The 17,223-nt window shown below is 39.1% G+C and overlaps 3 protein-coding genes across 3 annotated transcripts; 2 read left to right on the top strand and 1 right to left on the bottom strand.

Annotated features, from left to right (window-relative positions):
* The first annotated feature begins 986 nt into the window (after window positions 1-986).
* Window positions 987-14,442, top strand: LOC143509954 (uncharacterized). The gene is made up of 4 exons (XM_076998876.1): window positions 987-1,235; window positions 2,521-2,580; window positions 3,275-13,676; window positions 14,309-14,442. The coding sequence occupies exon 3, from the start codon at window positions 3,370-3,372 to the stop codon at window positions 5,335-5,337; it is 1,968 nt and encodes a 655-aa protein (XP_076854991.1). The 5' UTR covers window positions 987-1,235; window positions 2,521-2,580; window positions 3,275-3,369; the 3' UTR covers window positions 5,338-13,676; window positions 14,309-14,442.
* On the bottom strand, window positions 9,239-13,233 carry LOC143509582 (uncharacterized). Its single transcript, XM_076998441.1, has 11 exons — window positions 13,049-13,233; window positions 12,316-12,521; window positions 11,986-12,205; window positions 11,762-11,837; window positions 11,422-11,676; window positions 10,903-11,007; window positions 10,735-10,805; window positions 10,275-10,357; window positions 9,653-9,856; window positions 9,348-9,434; window positions 9,239-9,261 (listed from the first exon to the last, which is right to left on the bottom strand). Exons 5-11 carry the CDS (start codon window positions 11,581-11,583, stop codon window positions 9,239-9,241), a joined length of 735 nt encoding a protein of 244 aa, XP_076854556.1. The 5' UTR covers window positions 11,584-11,676; window positions 11,762-11,837; window positions 11,986-12,205; window positions 12,316-12,521; window positions 13,049-13,233.
* Window positions 14,416-16,891, top strand: LOC143509966 (uncharacterized). Its single transcript, XM_076998899.1, has 4 exons — window positions 14,416-14,608; window positions 14,785-15,081; window positions 15,215-15,487; window positions 16,317-16,891. Exons 1-4 carry the CDS (start codon window positions 14,416-14,418, stop codon window positions 16,355-16,357), a joined length of 804 nt encoding a protein of 267 aa, XP_076855014.1. The 3' UTR covers window positions 16,358-16,891.
* Window positions 16,892-17,223: the final 332 nt, after the last annotated feature.

Genomic DNA, 17,223 nt, shown 5'->3' on the forward strand with positions numbered 1-17,223 from the left:
TCCCTGGTTCCAAAAAAACTGATGGAGCGCAAGATGGTTTTCAATAGCACCAAGGTATACAGATCCATGAACCACAAGGGTTCTGGTTTCTGTATATTTTATGTTCGTGGCTTATTTCTTTTCTGGCATTCTGCTAAAGTAAAAAAGTCACACTCTACCTGTCCTCTCCAGAGTGCCAAAACCACTCTGTACTTGTGGTCTCTCCAAGTAGTCTGTAGACTGGTCAGTCTAGATACTAGCATCTCAATTATATTTGGAAATAACAGCTTCATCATTATCTGCAGTCCAGGGGTCTCATGTACAAACGGTGCGTACGCACAAAAACATTGCGTACACTATGTTTCACGCAAACGGTCAGATGTAGGAAATGTGATTTTCATCAATTAACGACACTTAGAGGTGATGCATAAAATACAACTATTAATACGCTTTTTATCACATTATCTAATGGTTATTAATTTTCAAAACGCCCAATCTTAACGTCTTCACATTCTCTCATGTTTCGTCCTGGAATTACAAGAGGCTCATATTTGTTAACGTAATACAAGAGAACTGTTCAGTCAGACAGCTATTTGTTGTGAAACGAAGTAGTTACAATTTCAACATTTTAATGTACTTTAGCCTAAATTCCAGCACTTTTCAAACCTGAAACACAAAGCAACATCAAAATGCGTCAGGTAAATATTCATTCCCCTTTTTTCGAGGGGTGTTTCTTTATACTACCACATATCGTTTCGGACAACATTGCAAAGTCATATTTATGTTTGATGCCTGGTGTATATATACGGTCTCTGGTCAGGTAAAATGTTCTTTCACCGGTTTTGCAAGGGTTTTTTATTCTCCACTGCCACCTATCGCCACCTATCGTTTCGGAGAACACTGCGGTGACGCTCGCGAAAGTATAAACGCCTACACCGTTTGCGCAGGGTCGCGCGAGGTGGGCGGAGTCACGCGCTACGGTCACTAGCGAAAGTATAAACCGCTAGATGAATCCACGTACGCAGCAGTCGGTGCGTGCGGGAGAGTTTAAAAGATTGAGTATTAATCTTTTTACACGAGTATTCCTCAAAATCAATACCAGCGTTGGTATCGATATTTGGATCTATCAGCACACCTACCATCACCATCGGACATTACAGACCACAGGTTTCCTTATTCTCAATATCAACATCGAGCGTTTAGTGGAGTTGCGCCTATTGTCTCCTGTTTGGAAGTGTTGGACTACTGGTTGACCTGTAAGTACTTAACTTAGTAATACGAAACACTAACACCTTTTAACCAAATCTTAACCAGACTATTTTGTTCGCTCCGTTACCTCACGGTTGAACCTCGTGTCTTGGCAAAGTTGGTCGAAAATTCAACGTGTTAAACTGTTTTTATAATGGATGTTCTAGCGCAAACTAACACAGCCAGATAACGTAGCTACTTATTTGATACTATACGAATATAATTCCTGTTTGATTATTTTGTTTAGTAGCTCAGTGGTTCCTGTTACAAAGATAAAAGCTTATATGCTAGTTATATTGTACGGTTTTATTACAGTAGCTTTAATGTACAATTTAATTGATTTTATGCTGTGATAGTGGATGTATTGTAATGTTACATACATTTGATTTAGTTTGGTTATTCATTGAAGTATTTTTACGTTTAGGTGAAGTCCTATAGATGGATATATACTGGTGTACTTTTCCTAAGCACAATAACATTTTTGTAGAAGCTTTGACGCCCCCTCAGGAACTCCATTTGAAAATGTTTACTGTGTATTGTCTCCCCACCTCCGCATTGAAATGTAATTTACGCTCTTGATTTCTATTTTCCCATTGTTAATCGGTTTCTTTTTTTGTAAATATCCATGGCACGATAGAAAATGATCTCTGAAGGAGTCTTGTAAATAGTCACCCTGCAAGATCCCTTGTCTTTTTCAAATCAGAATTCTTACCATTTATCTATGTTTCAGAGCAAACAAAATAAATTGTGGGAACAACATTTTTGAAGCTTGCATGTTAATGTTGTCACCCTGAGTGCATGTAGTCTTGGTAAAAGTCGTAGTGATCTGTGAGATCGGCATTTGAGTTTTCAACCCATCTGTCATCTTCCCCAGTTGTTTATACATTGTTATTTATCAGTGACAGCCAATATGAGATCAAATATACATTTTACTAAAACATTATGTTGGTGTTTATAGGAAGCTAGGGTTAGGGGTCCGGACCGGGCGACAATATGCGGCCTGCCAGCACAGTATAAAATGCCCTTATACAAAAAAGCTATTTTATATTTCACCAGAAGATGGTAGTAGGTCTCGCCTATATTGTAGATCTCAAACACTTTTTACAGCTTTTACAGATGCGCTGTAAAAATGACATGGCATTTAATAAGAAATGGCATGGAGATCTATGTTGAGGAACAGTTCGAATAAAGTAGATGTGTCGATCAACATCACATGTGCATGTTTTACTTTGTATGCCATTTTTAATAAATGTGAAGTGTGGAAATGTAAAATTTTGTTCTATTCATTTTCAGTCCAACATAAGACAGCTTCTTCAACATTTAACAGTGAGACATTTGAGATCTTCTGAAGAGGTGAGTTATATTCTGCGACTGATACATTTGTCAGTATAATCCAGATAAATATGCAACAGTTTAAAGCACACACACAGCCTACAGGTAGCCTGTAGGCCCAATTGTACCTTTTGGATTTGGATACATAATGTAGCCTTGTTTGTTTTTGGGTCTTTGAAGAGGCTCCCGATCTTGCTACACACACAGGCTGAGTTATACATCCTTTTACACAGTATTAACACAGTATCTCCCAATCTCATTATACACACACCGGCTGGGTTATAGACCTTTCTGAACAGGACAGTAACTCTGCCATGGAGTTATAATGCTGCCAAAACATAGTAAACAAACGGGACATATTCCGCAAAAATACTATTTGCAAGCAAACATAACGTGATTTTCAATTGAAAAACGCAACTTACAAATTCAAAACGCTTTAGTTGCATACAAACACAACGTGATTTTCAAATGAAAACCATGACTTAAAAATACAAAATCCGATTTGTTGTAAATTCATATGTGACTTTCAAGCAAATACACAGCAACTTTCTAATACATCACACTACACGTACAAATACGTACGTACAAAAAATGTCCTTTGTGGATCATGTGACTTTTTGCATACTTTTAGCAGGAGTAATCGTGTGCACAGGTTCCTTGTCATGATTGTTTCATCTTCTTCTCACAATGAATTTGCAATGTCTTTTTCCTCTAGGAATTAATGCTGTCCACTTTCCTAAACACATAAACTTTACCTACATAAACACATTTATCTATGAGGAGTATGTCAGTCTGCTGAAATCAGTAAACATGGAAAAAGAGAAAAGCTACCACTGCTCAGAATGTGGTAAGAGTTTTACTGAACAGAGTAATCTTAAAAGGCACCAGCGCATTCACACAGGAGAGAAGCCATATCACTGCTCAGAGTGTGGGAAGAGTTTTATTCAACAGAGTAATCTTCAAAGGCACCAGCTCATTCACACAGGAGAGAAGCCATATCATTGCTCAGAGTGTGGGAAAAGTTTTATTCAACAGAGTAATCTTCAATGGCACCAGCGCATTCACACAGGAGAGAAGCCGTATCACTGCTCAGAGTGTGGTAAGAGTTTTACTCACCAGAGTAGTCTCAAAAAACACCAGCGCATTCACACAGGAGAGAAGCCGTATCACTGCTTGGAGTGTGGGAAGAGTTTTACTGAACAGAGTAATCTAAAAAAACACCAGCGCATTCACACAAGAGAGAAGCTATATCACTGCTCAGAGTGTGGAAAGAGTTTTACTACACAGAGAAGTCTTCAAATGCACCAGCTCATTCACATAGGAGAGAAGCCATATCACTGCTCAGAGTGTGGGAAGAGTTTTACTACACAGAGAAGTCTTCAACTGCACCAGCGCATTCACACAGGAGAGAAGCCATATCACTGCTCAGAGTGTGGGAAGAGTTTTACTCAACAGAGTCATCTTCAAGTGCACCAACGCATTCACACAGGAGAGAAGCCATATCACTGCTCAGAGTGTGGGAAGAGTTTTACTACACAGAGAAGTCTTCAAATGCACCAGCTCATTCACATAGGAGAGAAGCCATATCACTGCTCAGAGTGTGGGAAGAGTTTTACTACACAGAGAAGTCTTCAACTGCACCAGCGCATTCACACAGGAGAGAAGCCATATCACTGCTCAGAGTGTGGGAAGAGTTTTACTCAACAGAGTCATCTTCAAGTGCACCAACGCTTTCACACAGGAGAGAAGCCATATCACTGCTCAGAGTGTGGGAAGAGTTTTACTACACAGAGAAGTCTTCAAATGCACCAGCTCATTCACATAGGAGAGAAGCCATATCACTGCTCAGAGTGTGGGAAGAGTTTTACTACACAGAGAAGTCTTCAACTGCACCAGCGCATTCACACAGGAGAGAAGCCATATCACTGCTCAGAGTGTGGGAAGAGTTTTACTACACAGAGTTATCTTCAACAGCACCAGCGCATTCACACAGGAGATAAGTCATATCACTGCTCAGAGTGTGGGAGGAGTTTTACTCAACAGAGTAATCTTCAACAGCACCAGCGCATTCACACAGGAGAGAAGCCATATTACTGCTCAGAGTGTGGTAAGAGTTTTACTCACCAGAGTAGTCTCAAAAAACACCAGCGCATTCACACAGGAGAGAAGCCGTATCACTGCTTGGAGTGTGGGAAGAGTTTTACTGAACAGAGTAATCTCAAAAAACACCAGCGCATTCACACAAGAGAGAAGCCATATCACTGCTCAGAGTGTGGGAAGAGTTTTACTACACAGAGAAGTCTTCAACGGCACCAGCGCATTCACACAGGAGAGAAGCCATATCACTGCTCAGAGTGTGGGAAGAGTTTTACTCAACAGAGTCATCTTCAAGTGCACCAACGCATTCACACAGGAGAGAAGCCATATCACTGCTCAGAGTGTGGGAAGAGTTTTACTACACAGAGAAGTCTTCAAATGCACCAGCTCATTCACATAGGAGAGAAGCCATATCACTGCTCAGAGTGTGGGAAGAGTTTTACTACACAGAGAAGTCTTCAACTGCACCAGCGCATTCACACAGGAGAGAAGCCATATCACTGCTCAGAGTGTGGGAAGAGTTTTACTCAACAGAGTCATCTTCAAGTGCACCAACGCATTCACACAGGAGAGAAGCCATATCACTGCTCAGAGTGTGGGAAGAGTTTTACTACACAGAGAAGTCTTCAACTGCACCAGCGCATTCACACAGGAGAGAAGCCATATTACTGCTCAGAGTAAATTAAAATGTAGCTATAAAATGGTGCATCTGCATTTGTGGATCACGTTGTTTTTTTGTTCGTTTCCTCTCGCGCATTTTGGGGTTTGAGACTTTCCTTACGCATTTCTGCACCCGATCCACACACAAATGCACCACTCCATTCACAAAGGTGGTCGACAGATTACACCGGTCAACAACTTTGGGCTTTGGGCTAGTTTAAGCTTCTGAGGGGCGGGTTTTACACAGATTTTGTGCGGGATATTTTTGTAGGACCTGGCAACCCTGCTCCCGCTACGTTCAGTGTTGAGCGCGTTGTTAAAGGAGAGGCAGCATGAAGCAACAGAAGCGGCAGAAAGGGGGTGCGGAGAAGTTGCGCACGAAGAAATTGAAGAGTCTCAATGTAGATGCTACAAAATGTGTAAAAATCACAGACATGTTCGCTGCTGTAGCCTCCGAGATCCTCTGTAGGTGAAGACAGCAGCAGCAGACAGGGAGAGCAGCAGCCAGAGATGCAGGCTTGTGAAAGAGAAACGAGGGACAGACTGAGCGGGCAAGTGTAGTACGTAAGCAGGTAGTAACGTTAGGATAACACAGGGACTTTATTACATGAGAATGATGAGCAATGGCGATTGATTAGTATCAATATTAATTGGTATTTGCATACTTCCCAAAATCTGGCAGCCACGCGCCCTTATTCTGATAAAATAGCAAATGGTCAAGACTGAGAAGTGTTGGACGAGCAGCAAGTGTCCATTTTAGGCTATCATAGCATTTTAGATATTTAGGTTAAAGGTGTGTTGAAAGGCTGTTATAGTAGTTTGTATTTGTAGCCTTTGCTGTGGTTCAACGTGTTTTAAAACCTCAAACAATTGAAATTACAGATTTTAAAACTTATAAATGATAAATAAATTGCAAAAGATATACCCACACTGAATAAGAGTAAAACGGTGTCAAAAGACATTAGAAGAATTAGAATTGAGCTGTTATATCAGAGATATTCAGAAAATACATATTAGAGATGATAATATGCTAAGATTAATTAACGCTAAGATTGAATCCAATGACTTTAACCAGTAATTTTTTTAATTAATTTTTTCTACGTCATACTTCACATACATAAATTACAAGTCAGTTGTGCTCCGCTAATTATGAGGGGCCGGTCTAAACCAAAAATGCCAGGGCCGATTTTTTTTGTCCCAGTCCAGCCCTGACTACAACACATATCGTAAGCTGGTAACCAAGTAAAAGTTATATTCCAGTTAAATCAGTTCATTGATCACCATGTTTTTTTTGCCTGTTTCTGATGTATGATCAGCATATTTTACACCTTGACCTTGTAAGACTTGCTGTAATTTTGCCTCAAACCATCTATCAGACAAACTAACTGCTTTTTAGCAATAATAGAAAATGTTTTCTCTCTTTTTGTTAATTGTATTTCTGTTATGTATAAATTAATTGTTGTGCTTTTGTTGTTGCTCCATTTCTAGCAGCTGTTAAAACAACACACCCTGGAGAGATTATATGACCGGGTGGTACATGCTTTACAACAAACAACACTTGATGTTGATTATCTGGAGTTTGTATGTAGGCAAGAAATAGTTTTTCTTGATGCTGTGTCACAGAACATTCAAGTAACCCATGATGTTAAACAAAAGCTAAGAGAGCTACACAACAATTCAGAGTTATAGAGACAACCAAGACCTGCGTCCTGTGGTTCAAGTTGAAAAAAGAAACAAGACTGGACGGCCCCAGATAATAATACCTACTGAACACCTTGCTCATCTCCTTGAAATTGGGCTGCCTGTAACTACAATTGCAAGACTGTTAGTGTCTCATGCTACTCTGTTCAGAAGAATGGCTGAAAACAACCTTTCCATCAGAGGAATGTACAGTACTTACACAGATGCTGAACTAGATGAACATGTCACGGACCAAAGAAACAATGCCACATGCTGGATATAGATTAGTAAAGGGGACTCTGGAAGCACAGGGACACCGACTACAATGGGATCGTGTCAAAGCATCAATGCATCGTGTGGACAGTCTAGGGATTTTGTCGAGAATGACACAATTAGGATGCATCATCAGGCGAACATACTCCATGCCCTGCCCCAAATATCTAGTACACATAAACCATAAGCTCATCAGGTAAACGGTCATTATGTGTATGAGACACTGCATAGTAGACATAGTAGTATTTTATGTATGGTTTTCTTGTTTCCAGTTTACTGTGTAGCTACCATTTAATTGTCCGTCCGTCTGTCCCCAACAGGTATATTATAGTCATTTTTGTTGGTATTGATGGCTTTTCACGAAAGGTGAGCAAAACATTTGCCATCATCTCAATTTTATTTACATTTAAATCAGCAATTCTAAGTCAGTCACTATAAATCAATCTCTAAATCATGATAAAATTTACTTCCTCTTTTAATTTGGAAAAAAACAACAAACTATTGTGTCGCTGACTTACTGTGCATTCACACCGAAAGCGACGAGAGCGAGACGAGAGCGACACGGCGACCGGAAGTCATTCATTTTCAATGAGAGTGAGCGACACCCAGCGACACGGCGCAAAGTGAGTGATTCGAGCGATGCGAACAAGTTGAGCTTGGCTCAACTTTATGCAAATGAGCAGTGACGCGCGGCGGCGACTACCAATCAGAAAGTATGTTTGCACCCTCCTCCGAAACCGCACCTCTGACTTTGGTTCCTACTGATTATTTGTTCCGATTGCAAAATGGAGGAAAGATTAATAGTGGCTGTCTCTGGATGTCCCGCACTTTACGATGTTTATTTTTGGAGGGAATACTGTTCATTTGTTAAAAAAATCTGCAATAAATGAGCGTATACCCTATTATTGGTTATGATTTTTAAAATTCCTGTTTGATCTTCGGGTCTGGGGTAAAAAGTAAAAAAAAATACATAAACATTTTAGGTTTATATACTATATGTGTTTTATACACACACTATGTTTTATACACGCACTCCTTTATAATCGTGTGTCCTGTAATCAATAGATTAAAATAAATACTGCATCCTGCTTTAAAAACGTGATTTGCATATTTGTCACGTGCTGCATGCAGGCGTGATGTTGGACACGCCCCCACGCGACGCGATGCTGGCGACGGAGAGCGATTTTATCGCTTTCGGTGTGAACGCACAGTGAGGCGCACAAATGTTAATAACAAGCCAATCCGTTTATATAAATTACTTTTAAATGATTTACGTGTGTTTTATAAGTGTTTTAAGTGCAGAAGTGCATTTTAAGCCTAAATTCCAGCAATTTACAAACCTGAAACACAAAGCAATTTTAAAATTCGTCAAATGTTCATCCCCGTTTTTGAGGGGTGTTTCTATATACCACATATCGTTACGCACAACGCTGCACAGAATGTGACGCGTCAAGTTTAAACGCTTCCGCCGTCCGCGGAGCTGCGCGCTACGGTCATTCGCGAAAGTATAACTAGCTTTTAGCTTTATGGAGACGCAGAAAGGCATCGCTAAAAGGGAGAGCTCTTTTGTGATTTAGGAAGTCTGAATGTGGATCTTGTGTTTAAAAAATGTCTTTTTATAAAATTATTTGTTCAATAACTATTTGTTCCGCCAGGATCCGGCTCAAATTAAGCCCTGGGTAGGCCAGATCCATTTTACAGTGAATACACTGCACTACGTTGTCCACCTTGCGCAGCGAAAAATGGTCCCACACTTTTGACATTTTTGCCCTTTTACGGACACCGCTATCTTCATTTTGCGCCATTTCCATCAAAACAAATCACGCCGCCTTAAACCTGTGCGTCAGTTATAACAGTCCGTGTAAAACAATGATACCGGAGCTGCGCAGTAGTACAAAGCGGGATTTTAAATATTTAAAAAAGATGGTGACATATGCCTCGAGTATTTTTTGTAATCGAATTACTCGAGTTACTCGAAGAATCGTTTCAGCTCTAATGTCAGATCAAGACATCTTGCACTTACAATACATGAATACCTGAATACAAAATATAGACTATTGTATTAAATATATACAAACCAAAATTAAGTTTAAATCCATGTTTTAATTTGGCGATAGCAGACGACAGGATATGTCTTGTAACTCCCGAACTAATTGCAGCATCCCCTATAAAATTGTAAAATGTTATAATAATGTTAATGTGCAAATTCACAGAAATTATTTTCTTCAGTTTTTTTTCTTAAATGAGTTTCCATATAACGACAAAGCGTGCTGTAACCTTAACAGTAACCACAATCACTGAGATTCGTAGAACACAGTGGTATAAATTGCAGTGTTTAAAGGTTGACATTCTTAAATATTCAATTTTATATTTAAACCTATACCTTGAATGTGGCAGCGAAAAGGTGCTGCCCATCTGCTTTTCTGATGACTTTCCTTGTAAAAAGAAATGAGGGACCTATCACGCTCTTCATCATTATCCCTGGAATCCAACATCAGTAACAGAAAGGGTTGACTCTGTCCTTGTCGCCTCAGTTGCTCAAGGAACAGGCGAACAGTTTCCTTTTGGTCTTCAACTGTTTTCCATACTTGAGGAACACAAAAACAAGTTTAAAACTCATACTTTTGTCTCTGCACAATATATCTAATCTTCAGTTTCAAGGCTGAGTGGTTTATTTATGCAAAAGCTGGCTTCCAATCAAAGCATTTTTTAAGAATGCCAGACATAAGACAATATACCAATGTACATTCTTAAGCTTCAGACAGAAATATATATGATTAAGCATAAAATACCTTACATTAAGGTGTCCTTTGTGTTTAGAACAAAGCAATGACTGTAAATCTATGCTTAAACTGGACACATCAACCACATTGTCCAGAAATGACTTTTATTCAGGCAGCTACTCTGATGACAGCATGTTTTTGTATGTTTTTAACATATTATTTTTTATCAACTCCAAGTTCCCATATACAGTTACATTCTCAACATCATAATATTATACTTACAATCTACTTCTGGACTTGAAGGAGCTTCTGAAAGAGAAGATGGTCCTGGGCGTTCCATGTCAGATATGCTGACAGTGAATGAACTTCAAACAAAAAATATGGCATTGTTCATGATACAGTAAAGAACCACGGCATTAAACAAATAACTGCACATTCTAACATGTTTTTCCTGTTACCTGTGTTTTTAATGTTTTCCTTCGGATTACTGTACTTGTAGATACCATGGGTCTGCCTTACAATTACGAACACTGGAATTGTCCTACACTGCAGTGACATTTTATGTACATTGTCCCGTTTTGGTCAGTTGCATGTAATTACAGCACAAATATTTTTTCATACCCTGGAGACAATATTCTTTTCTTATTGGCTTGCAAGTGTGCAATGATTCTGTACAACAGCACACCCCAATAGCTGTTATATCTTTTATAACTAAGCATATATTTAAACACATTAATATTACCTCTCTGCACAAACACTGCCATGGTAAGGAAGTACCGACATAGGGAACTCCTTCTGGCATATAGGACATATCTGCACAGAAATAGATACAATGCAAAAATACACATAAGAGGCATTTACAATTAAATGAAAACACATGTGAATAACACAAATAATCAGACAATATTACCCCATGGCTGCTTTTGGGAAGCTCAGTTTCTGTAGCATTTTCCACCAGCTCCTCTGAAGTCTCAAGCACTTCTCTGTCCTCCACAATAACAGTACCAGTCTGATCCTTTAAATACATTAAGTTCATAGGGTTAAAATGTTCACACTCAACTGCAGTGAATACATATGCAATGAAGAGACTACAGGCTACAAAAAAGCTATATTAAAAACTTCTAAGACTCCTACATGAACAAACTTTAGATGAACATGCTGGTCTACAGTTTACTAAAATCTTTTCCAAAAGTTTGAGTAAAATTAAGCAACTAGAGTCCCTGTTAAAAATATTTACTGTGATTTCATGCAACCACTGATTAAAAGCTGTTCATTTGAATTAAAGGTTTTTCTTGAGATTACTTATTTGTTATGTAATGCTTTAGAATGTGTGGGAAATTTGATCTAAATTTAAACTGTAAAAAAAAAGCAGTGAACACACATGTTATAGGGGAAAAACAAATTAAGTTAATAACAAAACACAACTAACATTTGTTGTTTGTTGACACTCTTCAGCATGTAGAGCCAACATTTGCAGTGGCATGGTGCTATTACAGCTCACACAGGGAACCTGTGGCATTTTTGCAAATTCTGCTGTATGGAAGAGGCTCAGTGTCCATCTCCTCTTGTAGGGGCGCCAAAAACAAAACATTCTTGCCACTGTTTGAAACAGAGCGAAGCTGCCGACCAGAGTAGCCTTCTGTGTCCATGGGAATTACTGAAAACTTCCTTTGGCCGTTTCCTCCTGGATTATAAAAAAATATTGAGAACATAAACAAACCAAGGACACTAACAGTTTTACATCCTTTTTAAAAAACCCCTATTCATACCTGTTGCTTTGTAGAACATCCATCGTCCTTGAAGTGGGCAAAGTTTGAGAAACTCCTCCTCCAATAGTGTAACAATCTAACAACATATACAAAAATAAAGACTAAATAATCTAACGTGGAGTTTGTAGATGAAACAGGTCTAACCACATATATACAATCAGAACTCCAAATTAAAATACCTTTCAAAATATCAAATGATATGTATCATATGTGTAATTAATTACCTCTTTATGACTGAAGTCTTCTGGAACTGTAATCACCCTTTTCCTAACCCTGCACTGGCAAGTTCTAGTTCTTTTGAAGCCTTAGGGGTCAAAGAAGTAGGGGCTGGCAGGACATAAACTGTGAGGTCTGTGTGCTTGGATGAAATGGTCCGAGAAGAGCTACAAAACCGGCCTTTACCCTTTTTTGCTCCTGTTTTTGAATTAAACATTAGGAAATTGCCTTTGAAAAAGAGACAACAGAGTGAGTCATTAGACTTGATTACTGCTGTTGGATACAGAAAATAATCCAGACTACAAATGTTAGTTTGCAAACTTAACATTTTATCTTACCTCTTTAAAGCCTGGTTGATTGTAGAAGTGGAGCTGCTAAGGCTGGTACTGCTGGATGAAGAAGCAGAGGTGTTGCTAGGAGACATAGTGGTATTAGCTGAGAAACATGGAGGCCTGACTGATGTGTTAACTGAGCTGTTACGGGTGGATGAAAACTCTCTTGAAAGGGCTGTAACTAGGGCCTGAGCCATCGTCTCCACCATGTTCTGAAAAGCATATAACACTGTTAAAATGTCCATCCTATTATTATGTGAAACTGTGAATATGTTTGATGCAAACATCACTATATAAGGTTTGAACAACTGATTTTATTTGAGCCACCCATGTTCAACTTCCTAGTACATGATCATCTAAAAAATATCTGAGCTTTTTCAAGTTAATGGTGAACACAGAATGGCTTAACTTTCGTTACCAACACCTACTAACAGCTAGCATTATAGCATTACAAGTAATAATAATTAATTATTAATTCGCAACATTAAAAAATCCCAATAATTAACAATTGGGTCTACATTTTTTTTTTGCAGTTACAACACAAATGTACAATACAAGTATGGGCCATGCAAATTTAAGGAACTAATGCACTGGTTATTTTTGCGTTTCACTATGATAGCTAGCAGCATAAACGATGGAGTTAACCTAGCTAAAATTAGGCCCACTAACATGTTAAACAATTTTCATGTGTAAACATATGGTTTATTACATAACGACTACAGATGATTGTTTTGCTCACTGTAGAATTCTCATTTAATGATGATGAAGGTTGACTCGCCATGCCGCTGTCCTGGGTGTCTGACTGGTTGTTACTGAGCTGTAAGCTGGGAGCGCCGCCATTCACAACCACAGTGAAACTAAACAGCGCCCCTTGTGGTGGCTTGTTCACTTGTTGCCACCTTTGTGAATGGAGTGGTGCATTTGTGTGTGGATGGAGAAATGCGCAAGGAAAGTCTCAAAACCCAAAATACGCGAGAGGAAATGAACAAAAAAACAATGTGATCCACAAATGCAGATGCACCATTTTATAACTAAATTTTTATTTTGAGACTTAAGCTTTTAAAAAATATGCAAGTAAATATAAATGAAACATATTCAGTTTCACATACAAATTATGATGTATTTATAAAAGTTGAACAGTGTTTGTACAAATTTCAGGTTGTGAGACACAAAATGAAATGTATTTATTTGTGAACAGTGAAATGTATTTGTGATATATGTGTAATTTGTGGATTATCATTTACACATTTGTAAGGAGTTTTGAGACCAATTTCTGCTGACTTTAGATACACTGTCGAGCCAGGACTAACACACTGTGACACCTGTGAGAGAAATTATTCCTACATATCCAGCAACCACAGGCACTGGTAGAGTTTTATTGTCTCTCAGATCAGTATCTTTATTAATCTATTAAAACGGGAACAGTGATATTTTCACAGCAATTATGTAAATACATTTGGTTACATTGCATTTTTATTATTTTCCACTCCAGGCAAAAGTAATTGGGATCACATTTTCTAATATTTCATTTTCAAATTATGCTGTAGGTGTAGCTCATCATGAATACAGTTCTAGGCTGAAATAACTTGAAAGCTCATAACTGTGCTCACATGATCTGTGGGTAATTTCCTGTTCCAACACATTTTGCGTTCACTCTTTTAAAAAGTCTTCAGAGACCTTTATCCTTAACCAGGAACGATTATGATTTTTTTCTTAAACCAGAAGATGTCATGGGTTCTTCCATGAGCAAAAATGAAGTATTTTAATTGATACATACAAAATATGTTAAAACCATTTACACCCATACCACCAAGTCCTTTTATACAGTTTTGTTTTGTAGATATTGTAAGGAGGTTTTACTCAGTGTAAGGCCAACACTATTGTTAGTGTAACAATAAGGTGTTGTGTAAGTGAAAGCACAATACTAATGTAAATGCACACCCAAAGCCAAAGCACAAAATGCTGTTTGTGTGTGACTAAGTGCTTTGTGTTTCTGCAGATCTTTCTGGAGTGTCCCAGACTGTTGTAGAGGTGAAGCTTCATGATGCTGCTACTCTCCCCTGTAATCAGACGTGTTCTGGTTCGATCAGATGGACTGTGTCCCATATGTTTCATGATATTCGGGCTTTTTGTGGCGAGACATCATGCCGGCCAAAGGAGGGATTTCACATGTCCCATGATCAGTACCTGAAGGGAGATTTCTCCCTCACCATCACTAATGTTGATTACACAAAGAGCGGCCGGTACACATGTGAGTGTGGTAGTGTAAAGATCTGTGATGTGAGACTACGGATTGAACGTAAGTAATCCTTTACTGGGACTGTCCTGTTCGTAATTCTGATGGAACAGTATGTAAGAACAGCCTTTAGTGTTTTGAGTTTAGAGATTTAGTGAAAAGGCTGTGTGGCTGCAACATGTTCATACATTAAAGAGTCGATATAAACACATTACATGTATTTGTGTCTGTGTATCCAGCTCTCGGTTTGGCTGTTCATGTGAAGCCTGGACAATCTCTCGTCATGGACATGTCCGTGTTAGACCCAGTGGAGGTGTTTTTTACCAAAACTGGTGATGCCAATCCAAACACTGTCAGACTGTGTGATATCAAGGGACGTAAAGTTTGGTGTAACTTTCATAATGAGAAAAAGAACAGAGCATCCTTCAGTTCCAGCCTGCAGCTGAAGGGCTTGAAAGAGTCTGATAATGGTGTGTACACCATACAGGATGCCATTTCCAAGGAGGTCTTGGCAACGCACAGGGTGAATGTAAACGGTGGGTCTTGGTTTGGGTTACCTATCTCATTACAGTCTCCTGTTCGGTCAGAGATGTGCTTCCATAAACCGACATTTTTTTATAATTTTTACTTTTCATGGGTTAATTGCGTCTTTGCTTGTTTTCCCCTCAGCTTCCAGTGTCCAGTCTGAAGAAACCTTCACCCTGCAATGGCCTTCATACGTGCTAGTGATGTATGTGTCATATAGGAAGGCTGATAGTGACCTTGAAAACCCTGACTGGATGTGTATGATGACAAGGTTTGGCAATGACTGTAATGAGAAGATAGTGATGTTCAGTTCCAGTCTGCAGCTGAAGGAGACGAAGGAGTCTGATAGTGGTGTTTACACCATACAGGGCCTCTGGAATGATGAAGTCATTGCTACATACACAGTGACCGTTAATGGTAGGTCTTGATTTGATATTACTGCCTCTCACTACAAATTACTGTGAGTGAAGTGTTGATATCTGTATAACTGTATAGTAATGATATATGTAATACTATGCAAAATATTTGTTGTATGGAGAATAACGTCACAGGCCATCTTGTAGTCATTGCAGGTGGTGCACAGGTTGGTCTGTCTGGTCCTACAGTCTCGGGTGACTATTTTATCCAGCAGTAGCTGGTGATTGGCTCCTCTGGTGATCTTGACAATGTCTTTCTGGGCTCCACACATGTATTGAGCCATGTGCCTATTCATCTTAGTCACAGTAATTCTTGACAGCATCTTCCATGTTATGTTGAGGCACGTTATTGACTGATAATTGGATGGAACCTCCCCTTTCTTGTTGTCCTTCAAGACCAGGACTGTCCGTTCTTCAGTTAAGGGTGGTTTAGATCCATTAGCTGTTGGTTCATTTGCACTGCCAGGTTCTCATAGAGTGCAGTTAACTTCACATCATCTGTGGAACCAAAGATAGCACCAAGTACCCCCTGAAAGAAAACATGGACATACATTTCTTACTGAAAAAGTTGTACCTGGTCCCCAGGACAGTGAGGACAAGGACAGTCAGGACAGGATGGGTGAAACACAGACCCTCAGAGAAGAGCTGAGGTCTTTAAGCCAATGGGGCGCCCCCTGTACTGGAGTAACATCAGAAAAATAACAGTGGTTAGAAACCAATTCAACAGTGATGAGAGAAATAAAAACAATGCAATTACAGAACCACATTATTATGCACAGTTCACTATGTACATTTCATTCTCTCTCTCTTTTTCTCTGTCTCTACTACAGATAAGTTGGGCCCAGGTACCGTGATGCAACCTGGTGTCTAAGAGACGAGACTGCAAGTTCAACAAGCTGAGCTACTGATAACCACCGAGGATGTATCTTAATTACTGCGTCTGCCACTCAAAGTAATAATGTTATGTTTATGTCGGGACTGTTTTCATAGCAAGGTCATCTGAAATGTGTGTAACCTATTTTAGCATGGTTTGCTGGACAAAGGCTTGGCAGATCTTTTTGTTGAAGAATCGGATTGTGTTCATGGTGTAGGTTGACCAAGCTTGCTTGATTACTCACTATGAAAGGATTTAGATGTTATTTCTATGATTGTTTTGATTATGTGTCATTATTTTGAATGGATCTTTAGCTATTCTTTGCCATGGTGACTGCTTGTGAGACATGCATCAAGGCAAGGAGGTGATAACTCCTCATCCACACCTTATCATCCATCTCCTGTCTCTCTCCCCATCTATTCCCTCCCTCAACATCTCCCGATTCTTTGTTTGATCTTATTCCTGTGACGAACTACCTGTTTGATTATCTCCCTGCTTTCTGACCAAAACATGAAATAAACAGAGACAGAGGATCAATACAGACTGCTGACTCATTATTGTCAACTGTAGAATTTACAGGCACTGTGACTCTTCTTTATCTACCTGGATCATGTTTACCTTCTCATAACATGGCAGTGTGCATAGACGCAGTGGCTCACAACTCTCCATTCTCTTCTTCCATTGTCTTTGTTCCTGTGGATTAAAAAAAGTATTTAAAAGTTTGAGTTAAACACTGACACAAGTGAATTCACATACTTTGGGTACTTTGTATAGCTATTTTGTTAACCATCATGAAATAAATCATAAGGTAACTTCATGAAATAACTTTCCCACAAGTACGAATTGTTAACATTACCAATGAA

Source organism: Brachyhypopomus gauderio, chromosome 3 (assembly GCF_052324685.1).
Source record: "Brachyhypopomus gauderio isolate BG-103 chromosome 3, BGAUD_0.2, whole genome shotgun sequence".
In the NCBI taxonomy this organism is placed as follows: Eukaryota; Metazoa; Chordata; class Actinopteri; order Gymnotiformes; family Hypopomidae; genus Brachyhypopomus; species Brachyhypopomus gauderio.

Excerpts from the sequence above, each read along its gene's own strand:
- LOC143509582 (XM_076998441.1), bottom strand. The coding sequence starts at position 11,583 with ATGTTTTGTTTTTGGCGCCCCTACAAGAGGAGATGGACACTGAGCCTC. Across the intron at positions 9,435-9,652 it reads TTTTCGCTGCCACATTCAAG|GGGATGCTGCAATTAGTTCG; the intron begins GTATAGGTTTAA and ends ACAATTTTATAG. Across the intron at positions 9,262-9,347 it reads TGGATTTAAACTTAATTTTG|AGCTGAAACGATTCTTCGAG; the intron begins GTTTGTATATAT and ends ATCTGACATTAG.
- LOC143509966 (XM_076998899.1), top strand. The coding sequence starts at position 14,416 with ATGTTTCATGATATTCGGGCTTTTTGTGGCGAGACATCATGCCGGCCA. Across the intron at positions 14,609-14,784 it reads TGTGAGACTACGGATTGAAC|CTCTCGGTTTGGCTGTTCAT; the intron begins GTAAGTAATCCT and ends CTGTGTATCCAG. Across the intron at positions 15,082-15,214 it reads GCACAGGGTGAATGTAAACG|CTTCCAGTGTCCAGTCTGAA; the intron begins GTGGGTCTTGGT and ends TTTTCCCCTCAG.
- LOC143509954 (XM_076998876.1), top strand. The coding sequence starts at position 3,370 with ATGGAAAAAGAGAAAAGCTACCACTGCTCAGAATGTGGTAAGAGTTTT.